This window comes from Opisthorchis viverrini (genome assembly GCF_000715545.1).
Source record: "Opisthorchis viverrini unplaced genomic scaffold opera_v5_162, whole genome shotgun sequence".
Taxonomy (NCBI): Eukaryota; Metazoa; Platyhelminthes; class Trematoda; order Opisthorchiida; family Opisthorchiidae; genus Opisthorchis; species Opisthorchis viverrini.
This window is the reverse complement of record NW_008751818.1, coordinates 227,239-238,397: the sequence shown is the minus strand read 5'-3', so window position 1 is coordinate 238,397 and position 11,159 is coordinate 227,239. Positions and strand designations below refer to the sequence as shown.

The window sequence follows — 11,159 nt, the reverse complement described above, 5'->3', positions numbered from 1 at the left end:
TTTTCACCGTTGACCCAGCAAACACACGGTGGGGGCACACCAAGAAAATTTTCAAGATCAGAGCACACACTCATTAGACAAATTTTTTCTCATTTCGGGTTGTAGCTGCGTGGATTGACCTTCCTCCGGGGGTTGTTCACGCTCCTTTTAGAACCCAGTTTAAAGCACTATTAGACATTTATTTATGCGAATCCTCGCGCTGGCAAGCATACTGCCCCGCGCTGTGAACATAAACAGCAGTGTTACACCCTTTTTTCACTGGTACCTTTCAGATGAACGATAGCCACTGACCGACAAGAACAAAATAAACCCGGGAAACTTGAGCAAAAGCCTCGATCCTGTGTATCAATCCATGAATCCGTGCACCTAACGTCATGAACCGGTTTGAATTTCCCAATAATTCACAACACAAATACACAAGCGCCCATCGTATATAGGAGGTGGAAAGTTAGGTTTGATTGGCCCTTTAGGACTAACTTCACTCGAAAGTATTCGGGAAGTCCTTCGATCTGAGCTTGTCAATATAAGCGGAAATTTGTTTGTCCGTATTCGCCACTTATCGCGGGAGGCACGCTTTTCACGCTAGGATGGTGCAAGCCGGTGGTAAGACTCGCAGGACCACGCGTAAAGGCGTTGCGACACGTGAATATACTATCCATATACATAAAAGAATACACGGGGTCGGATTTAAACGACGTGCTCCAAGAGCGATTAAAGAAATCAAGAAGTTTGCCAAGAAAATGATGGGTACTGAAGACGTTCGAATCGGGGTGCGTCTGAATGAGTTAGTTTTCTTTTGAGTAATACAATGAAAATGTAGGTTCATTTGGTCAAAAGGTGTGCGGAACGTCCCATATCGTGTCCGAGTGCGGCTAGCCCGAAAAGCGAACGAGGATGAGGACAGTGCTCACAAATTTTACACACTTGTAACGTATGTGCCCTGTGCGGATTTTAAGGGGAAACAGATCTCGAATGTAGAATCCGCCGAGTAAAATATATGTGGACAGTGTGGATTTTTTGTTCTACTCAGCATCAAGTGGACCTATGATTTGGCGGTCTGACTATTATCTAAATCTGTTTGCTTATGCATTCAGTTGCGTAAAACGGGGTCAGATTTCTTGAGTACATGTGAGTACATGGTACCATAGTGGCAATTGAGAGAACTTGGAAAGCCGTCCGAATTCGTTGAGAAGAGAAAACGATGAAAATGATAAGAAATAGTTTTCAAGACGCCTTAGGTGAGCATCAGGGATCTCGCGTTGTCATTTGGCTAAGACTAAATGAGAATTCCTTCGCAGTGTTAATTCGTTTAGATCGCTATATGGCATTCAATTTCGTTATCGTCTGTGTGATGAAAAATTTATCATAGTTTCTGTTACATCGGTGTTGATGTACAACTCGCCTCTGATGGCACTCATCCCTATCTACACGGATCTCATTAGTACTGTCAACGCTATCGATTTATCCGTTGTATGATATGGGAATCTAAACGGTAAGAGGATTGTTCATCCAAAGCTGCGAAAACCAGGTACTTGCCATGTAATCATAGCCTCGTCCGTCGATGAGGAAGCAGTGATATATGTGGCTAATGCGTGGCCACCTGGGTGCCTTGATTTTTAGTTGAGAGATCGGGGGATCTATGCATTCGAGACAAGAGCTCCAATGCTTGCTTTTACGACGTTGGCTTCCGACTTTTTGTTATTCATTCGTGATTAACGACGTCTCCGCAATCAAGCGACTCCTTTTCATCAACATCAGTGTCTACCACTGATGCTTCGCTTCCGTACAATCATTTTTTGAGATCCTTGTGTGAAGAATAAAGTTGGTTGGAAACGACTTAGTGCTAGCTACACACTGACAGCAAGAACGCAATTGGCCTCGGCTAGCAGCTATGTCTGGTAGTGGCTTCAACCAGATGCAGTAGGAATTATGCGGGGAGTAATACTGACAGCACCCAAATTCTGTCAGGTCAAGGGTTGGCTACCTCCCTGCTTCCGCCACTCTGATCTGGGCGCCAAGAACAGTAATCTCTTTGGCATGTGCAATATATAGCCTAACCAGCGTATCTTCTGGTACTGGACGCAATTCTCGACGGAAACCCCCGTTGCACAACTGAACACTTTCTAATTGCCCCGAACCCGCACGAAGTATGGTACTGGGATAGCGATTCCCAAACTTGTGATGATGTCTTCGTTCCGCTGCTCGAACAGGACAAGTTTCACAGATACAAGAAAAACCGCCCACACAGTAGCCTGAACCCATAGGTGGCTCAAATTAGCAAATACGATACGAGCCTTGGAGACTCGTGCACTGAACTCACCTGTCACAACAATAAGAACTACCACAACTTCCAAGGTGCGTAAAACGCTTCACAATTTTGAGTGCTTTTTCCTGTATTGTAAGTAATGTCCTCAATGAGTGCACGTCCAGGAGCATGACTTTACACTCTGAGAAGTGCATATCAGAGGACGGGATAACTGGTCGGTTCGTCCAAAAGCACTGACTTTTCTTCGAAGACGAGGACGTTTGCATATTCCAGATTGACAAGGTTTTCTTCAGAGGCTATTTTAGCACCTGGGTCCTTAAAGACCTTCCAGCGTCCGTCTCATCACGGATTTAAATAGGAATGGGGCGAGTGAGCACCCCTGATGGACATCGCTCTGTATATGGAAGCTATTGGAGAGTTCTCTGTATACTCTCACAAGTTTGGAAGTCTGGTCATACAAAAAATGTTAGAACCATTGCACATTCATTAAACGTTGCTTGAAGCCCAACCTAACCCCCTTGTCAGTGGGGCGAGATGGCACAAGTGGTTAGAGCGCGAATTTACTGACCGGAAGGTCTGTGGTTCGAACCCGATCTTTGCCTCTCGACTTCTGTGTGGGCTTGGGCAACCTCGCCGTACCCCAGTCATCGTGCAACCTTCGGTTGGCATGGTAGGGTAGCACCGAAGGGGTGCTACAGCTGGACGATTTATTTCCCCTCGTCTACTGATTGGACCACCGGACACCACTCGCTTCTCTCCGAATAGCACTCAGCAACCTGGTCATTCCTCAGAGGATCTGCTTGACTGCTGGGTCGCCATGTAATATCCCTCAACACGCGTATCGGACCAACCAAGATCTTCAAACTATGCTCTCGCCCGCAGAGTAACTCAAAGTTGAAGTGACGAAAGTGAAAGCCATGCAAAGAGACGAATATGTAAGTTCGAAAAGTTGCCTTCCAAAATTCAGTCATGTAGTGAGCCCATTACTAAGTTTCAGCCTGGTTTGTAGGCTGGCAAATTTAGCAAGTCAACCGCTAAGCGAGAAAGTGTTGTCTGTTAGAGAAGGACTTGAATTTTTGAGTAAGCAAAAGAGTGCTAACGGCGGAATAAATAGTTCCTAGCGTTGAATCTGTCTTTCAAAATCTCCCGCCAATGGAGGCGGGGAAGTTATGGGTACAGCTGGTTACAGTCCTTAAGTCCCAGCAGCCAGGAACTCCAAATATTACACAAGCAGCGCAAAAGGTGGTAACCGAAACATGTAAACAATACAAAGATAGCCAAGACGGACAAGGGTAAGGCTACTGTTGTCATGAACGACGGTGATTATCTACAGAAGATCAAGTAACGCCCAGGTAAGGATCTTTACCGGCATCTCGATAGTGGTGTATTACATCAATAACGAATAGGGGTAAAGCCGAAATTGGGAGATATTTACGGTCCGTGATAAATTACTTGGGGCAAGGTTATTGGCATCGATTGTATCTCAAACATTCAATCCAACCACGGCTTTACGGCCTACCAAAAATCCACGAACGGGATGTACGGGTGAGACCGATAGGAGACGGAATAAGTTCCCCACCCCATGGGCTGGTCAGGTTCTTGGCAGGTATTTTAAATCAGATACCTTCATAATCCATATAACTGCCAACAAAGCGGCGAGTGTCACCGTGGAACCAGACGACATTCTTGTTAGTTTCGGTGCCAAAAAGAGACTGGAAATAGCGAAGGACTGCTACTAACAAACCATTCTTTCAAAACGAGCACAGCTCACGGTAGGTGCTTGAATCTCACTCATTTCGTTTTTGATTCCGCTGTTTCCACTCAAAAACAAGATGTCGGATTACGATCTCCAATTTCCCCGGTTTCGGCAAATATATTCATAGATTTTGAACGGAATAATTATCCGGATTTCCGTGCGTACTGAAGGTATTATAGTGTCTTGTAAATGATACCGTCGTGATGAGTCGAGACCAAGTGAGCTTTACAACTGTCTCAATTACCTGGTTACACACACCGACTTTTAATGTGGGGATAGAATCAACCTCGGGTACACTGGTCTCTTTAGACTACATGACACAAGGTCGAGGAGTAGCTAAAGACCACAAGCCAACCTACACGGGAAATTTTGAACTAAATCGTCTGTCGGTCGTCGGTATTCGCTCGTATTGTCCCATCAATGTTTGGACGTATAAGGGCCCTTCGGACAGAGCAAGCTGATCGGATAGCTTCTCAAATTGAAGTTGAGACCAAACCTCGGGATAGTGGATTTCCAGCTATTTTGACTAGGCGTCATTTGCGAAGGGTTTGTTACCGGTAGTGAAGTCCAACAAGGAATCGATTGGGGCTGCTGTTATTCCATATAAACCAAGGACATTTAGAACTCATTTGAAGGATCCTAAACACGGTTAACATAAGAGTAGCTTCCTAGGAGGTAAACACTGCGCTCTGCACTGGTGCAATTGAAGGATTGCCTCCGGGTAAACACAGACTGGGACAGGGTCTACAAATGTAAGTGTAACCACTGCACTAAGGTCCGTATAGCAAGACAGCAAGGTAACTTCAAACCAGAATCGGAGAGCTCACTGGATGGAAGTAGACAGGCCGCTGAGAAACGAGCGTTACTGAAAATCTCGAGAATGGCGGAGCATGCACTGAACAAGGGACCCCAAATAGCTTTAGAAAATGTCGAAGTTTTGAGGCGAGGACTACGGTCCATGTTGCAGAGTCGGATGGCTGAGACGTTAGAAATAGCCAAGCATCCCAGTGTTATCCGAATACAAGGCGTGGAACTGGCAGGCATGTGGAGAACGGTTTTGAACCGATCAACCAAGTCGAATTCGCCTTCGAAATCCAGAAATACTAAAATTGTGGGTAGTGCCTGACGGAGTCTGTATATTTGATCAACATAACCCCTGCAAGGCCGGAACCCCGCTTGCTGCTCTCGAGTTGTCGCTTTACGACCCACCAGAAAGCGACAAAGCACAAGTTTCTCCAGCACTCCTTACAACCTGGGCTGAGCCTATCCTCCGATGATTACGACACTCACTGCGAGTCCCTTTGAAAATGGGCACTATCATCGGTTCTCTCCAGTTGTCTGGAACATTCTCCTCTTCCCAAACACAGGCAAACAGATCAGACAAGCATTGACTTAGAATGACACCCCCGGCTTCGGACCATGCGGGTGGGAGGTCATCCGGACCAGAAGATCGGTGGCGCGTGAGAGAACATCCACAGTCAAACCTCCGAGGCCGTAGGGAGCTCCACGTTCGCCGTCCATCGTTGTACGTCAACTGCTCCAGCTAAGAGCTGTTGGCTACGATAGCCGTTGTTCGAAGTGTTCAGCCTAGCGGTCGGGGCGTTCCTCTTTATTCAAGACGGTCACTCCTTTCCGATCCCTGATGATTTCACTCACAGTTGGTTTCTGGGGGTTGGTTACACGAATCAAATAAAATAATCTTCGGGCATTCCCGGATTTCTAGGCCTCTTGCGTCTCCTTGGTCTTCCGTGTCCACTAAGCTTCACGGTCGGCGCGTACGCTTTTTTGACGTCAGCTTATTCGTCGGGTCGAGTTATGTTCGGGACCGGAGGGGATATTTCTCTGAGGTTTTAAGCAGACCCGCTGTTTGACCTGATATCTAGTGCTTGAGTAGGCTTGGTAGCCTTGTGCCACTGCCCAAACACTTTGCACTGTACAAAGAGATGGAGATCTCGTCCAAGTATGAACTCAAAACTGATAGTGGAGCATTTGGAAGAGACTCCCGAAGATTCTGATAAATTCGTCCAACATCCAGATCTGCCATTCTCAGTTGCCAGGCTGTTTTTTGGCATCTTACGCGGACCTGAAAAACGAAGAGAGGAGCGACTCCGCACGAGCGCGTGATCGAAATACGCAAATGTGCTCCAAAACGAGCGGCAGTCAGTTGTTGATGCGCGACATCGGTATTTGACGGCGATGTGGTGCATTTGAGTTCGTATTCTTCACGCCGGTGATGCACAATGTGGCCAGACAACCTCGGCTATTTCGGAACTTAATATCTCTTAAAAACAGCATGCGGTCAGCTCGAAGCTGCAGCAATCGTTCAGCATTGTCCGTACGTACCGAGTCTAACTTATGTCCACCACCTAACTGAGTCTCAGATCAGCTAAGCTTGTGCACTTGCACATTCAGATCTCCGGCGATCGCACCGATATCTGAACTTTTAGGTCGCCGCAACATAGCAATCTGGAGCGTTGTGAAACCTGTATTTGACGGCGTCGGAGCTACAGTTAGTTGGGGCGTAACCAGACGCGACAAACTTCCCCTTGTGGGACTTCTTCACAGACGTTGTTAGACGGACCGCGTAGTGGCGACTATCAACAGGTATCTAGCCGAGTAAGGATCCTTTCTACCTGTAACTTAGGGCAATACCATCCCCTGCACGTCCTTTCGCAGAAGCGTCTGGATCACCAGAGGTATGCAGCCGGAAGCGAGCGAAGAGTGATGGAGCGGTTAGCTCAATCACTGTGCTTGGATCGTGAATTCTTGTTTCTCAGACACAGAATACCTCAGTGCCAGGAGAGTCCATTAAGAGAGCAAGAGCAGCTTGTCGACCTGCTTACTCTAGAGTGTGGACATTGATAGGGACCAGGTAGACTGGGTGTCGAGGCTTGAAGATTGATTTCGAGATGCCTGAGGATGTCGGCGGCATGTGACGAGCAGATACTACACGCAAAACCGATGCAGTATGAACGGAGTCATCAGTCTTAGGTGCTGAGTTTACAAGGAGACCGTTATCATTGGGGCGGAGAGAGGCTGCTTTCAGTCTCAGAAATTTCCAAAACGTGATTCTCTACTCATCGTACTGCTGACCCTGACGACCTTCCACTTGCCCTTTCAAGGATGGCAGTGGACTTCTAAGCCAGTGCCTGCCTAACCTATTTGGGTCTATCTGGGAGAGAGACCGTCCTAGACAACTGGGGTGAATCGACAGTAGTGCCCATTTTCAAAAATGGTACTCGCAGTCAATGTAGTAACCACACAGGTGTTAGTTTAACGCCTGTTACGACAAGGCTTCTGGCGTCACTGATTCTTCGATGTCTAACGGCGGCACGCGAACCCTTGATCCGTGAGAATCAAGTGGGATTTCGACCGCGTAGAGGCTGCGTTGACCACATCTTCACACTCCGTCAGGTGTTAGAGCAACCCCATACAGATGACCGCAATCTTGGTATTCTTTGACTTCGAGGGTGCGTTTGATTCTGTCTATCGATCAACAGGGTATGCCCCAGAAGTTTGTGAACATACCGCGATCCCTATATTCGCCTAATTCTGGGTGGGTGAGTGTATGGTTAGTTCTCCAAAAGCTTCTGTACAAAAGGTGATGTTCGACAAGGATGTCCACTCTGCATTCTTGTTGAATTTCATTGATGAAATAATGGGGCGAACGCCCGAAGGGTCTTCAAAAATTCCGGTGTTCAAATTGTTGCTGTACGACAAATACGCGGTTCCCACAGCTGATAATGGTAATGGTAAGAGCTTTGTCGATCTGGCGTACGCAGATGACATCGCCCGCATCTTTGAAGACCAAAGCGAAGCACAGGCCCTGTTGAATAAACTGACCACCATCATACCATCTTTTGGTATGCGCCTTGCACGTTCAAAGTGCAAAGTCATGCTTCAGAGCGTGTCATCTGCGAACATACCCCTTACAATTCAAGGAGAATCACCGAAGGTTGTGAAGAATTTTACATACGTCGGTACTTGTATTAGTTCTGATGAAGTCAGTACGAGAATCTCAAAGGCACGAATCGCGTTTGCTAATTTGCGTCACTTGTTGCGTCAACAAGGTATCTCACTAGATCTTAAGGGTCGTGTGTACCAGGCTACAGTAGGGGCTGTGTTATTGTATGGGTGCGAGACGTGGTCTCTGCGGACAAATGGTTTGAGGCGTCTCCGGGTATTCGACCACCAATGCCTCAGAAGTGTGGTTGGTTTTGGATGGCGTCAACGTTTGAGTACGAGGTGATTAGAAAACGGGTATTCGGTTGTGCGGCAGGTACTTCAATCGGGGGAAACATCCAGCACCATCAACTCCGGGGGCTGGGTCATGTGCTACGCATGCCGAAACACCGTCTACCGACACGAGTGTTGTTCTCCGTGTCTCCTTCAGGATGGCGCAAACCGCGAGGTGGACAATGCATGACTTGGCGGTGAAAGAGACCATGAAGAGTTTGGGTGTTGTTGGTGCTGTACTCCTTCCAGGATGGGGTTCCCGTGATTTCACTTGTGCTTGGCTAGAGACATTACAAGAATTGACAACTAATCGATGTCAGTGGCGTTTGTGCTGTCAGTTTTTTCCAGATTGATTGAGCGAATGTAGGTGTAGGCACCTCAGAACGCTTGACATAGGCCAGCACTAGGTCCCCTCACTCACCCACTCTTTTCGTCTTCTTTTCACTCGGGTTTTAAATATAATTAGACGAACTTTATGGTTGTGCGGTAGTGAGACGTCAATGTCAATTTTGATCTTGCTATCATTGCTCGTGCTGATGTATGATGATCCTTGTGGGCGATATGAATACCCAAGTCGGTGGTCTGAGCTCCTTGGAATCATATCTGGGCGGTCAGTTCGGAGTCATTGCTCGTCGCACAGACAACGAGGTGCAACAGCACCCAACAATGCTAGTCTTCCTTCACTTGAAAATTGCCTTTGACTTTTTCGCAATGTCTCTTGAGCAAAGGTGTCTTAAGGCACGGTACGCCAACATCGTCATTGCGCTTGAAATGCTGCAAGACATTCGCTCCCGTATTTCCAGTAAGCACACGAGATAGTTCTTGGCTTCATAGCCATTGTAATTCAGACAACACTTGGTATCCTAAGTAATTCAGCCTCACGGTCTGTTATACGCTTCGTAACTGCAGTGTAGAGTGCTGCTGCAAGACCTCCGATCTCGTGCTTGCGAATGAGTCAATTGAGGTAGTAGACGATTTGTCTCCGACAGCTTTGTCAGTCCGCATAGTCAAGCCAAAGACGATATTTCCATCCGAAGTGTGAACCTGTATAACCTGTGGCTGCGGTTATCAGTCAGCTTATCTATCAATGGTTTAAAATCCTGGAGTGTGCTCCATACTGTTGTTTGGGTCATAAGCGTGGCAGCTGCGCGCTGAGGCGTTGAAAATTTTCAGTGTTTGGCTATCACTGTTTTCGAAGCGTTGCCCTAGTGTGGTGGAAACATCGGATCGGTAATACTGAAGTATACCGAACAGTTTTCGGAAGAAATAACTCGCCTACTGATCTAACTTCATAAGTTTCTCTGGCTTGTGTCACGTGCTCCTATGCCAATCGACCGTCTTCCTCAAAGAGGCCTTTTTGCACCACCACATCAGGGATGTCAAGCGATAACATGGCAACGAAATATGAAAGCCATTACCGGGAACCTTGGCTGCGCTGGTCATTACCGTCTCCTTATATGCGGATCACGTGACAGGAAAAATCAGTGGTTAGAAGCATTGTGAAGCAGCTGCGTGGTCAGTGGCGCGCACTTATCCAAGCTATTGCCTTCAATGCCTAGCTTCCCCTCGGTCTTCCCACCCCTGTGTTGATGCATCAATTATATAAGCTACCGCCTCCAATCTACATTTCTCTGCCCAACCTCTCCATATGATCCATGAACGAAGCTGTAGCAGCTATAGTCACCGTACAACATGTACTCGGTTTTTATAGCTGAAGTTGATGTAAATGATGTCAACTTCATTAAGCCAGTTTGTGGTGATTTTATTGGAATCGCCATTCATAACGGGTTGATAGTCACTCGGACTGTTCTCGGGTTCTTATCCCAGACGTTGTGCACAAAAGCTTGATGGTGGCGTTTTGGAGAACTGAGGGTCCTCTCACTCCGAAAATGCGTTCGCTCCCTGAAATTAATTTTCAGTGCAACATCGTTTTCGGAAACATTAGGTCTTGTGGTGTAACGTCCTTAGTTTGGTTATTCCTGTTCCCTCTTATGAACCACCCATAGACCTTGTTACAGTTGTCTCTTCTGGATGGTCTACCAAATCCTCACTTTTATTTGGCAACCGTAGTCAAATATTCCATTTGTTAGGAAATGCCTTACGTCTATGTTCTGTACTATTCTCTTTCTGTTTTGTCCCGTTCAAAATACAACTCTCATGCAATGGGAAATGAATGGGATGTCATGAGTAGTGTTGGTGCAGAATCCAATTAACCGATTGAGGTTTACCCTCCAGATTTTCCTATAGTCCTGAGATCAGTCTGATACCTTTCATTTTCTGCTTCATCTTCTCTTGCGCTGTTTGTGTGGTGCTTCCCATTTCTTCCCTCACTTAAAGGACATTATCTGCGTTAAATCCTAACCAATTTTGATACGTTGGTCAGTTGTCACACTTTTTCATCGAACACAATCCAAAAAGTAACCTAACTTCGACGTCGTATTCATGTATGCCGGTGGGATGTGTATTCGGCATCCGGAACCGGACGAAACTAGCCTCATTTGTCCCGACCGCGCTCAGACAACCCGGAATTGTCTCAACCCTCTTGCTTCCTTCAAGAAAACAATGCACCCAAGGAACGCCACAGCAGAAAGATCTGATTCTGTTAGGATCGGTATTCCCGCGTGGAACTAGAGCCTTTTGGATGGTATATACCAAATACCTGTCGGTTTTCACTGTAGAGAGCCGAAAAACTGCACTCCAGTACGAACATTGGGATCTAATTTGACCGGATGTTTGAATGGCAACTATCCTTATCGGAGGTAATGGCTATTGTGTGTTGTTCGAATGGCTGGACCAAGCTACATGGTGGAGTAAAACTGACGGAGCTTAATGCCTAATTTTACAGGTTGTCTAGAGCAGAGATTTAGGGTAGTTCCTAAAAAACATTTACTCGAGATTTCC

The 11,159-nt window shown here is 46.7% G+C and overlaps 1 protein-coding gene across 1 annotated transcript; it reads left to right on the top strand.

The window, feature by feature from the left end:
- Positions 1-587: 587 nt before the first annotated feature.
- Positions 588-992, top strand: T265_07192 (hypothetical protein; the record flags this gene model as incomplete). The annotated part of the gene is made up of 2 exons (XM_009172648.1): positions 588-784; positions 821-992. 2 exons carry the CDS (start codon positions 588-590, stop codon positions 990-992), a joined length of 369 nt encoding a protein of 122 aa, XP_009170912.1.
- Between the last annotated feature and the right edge of the window lie 10,167 nt (positions 993-11,159).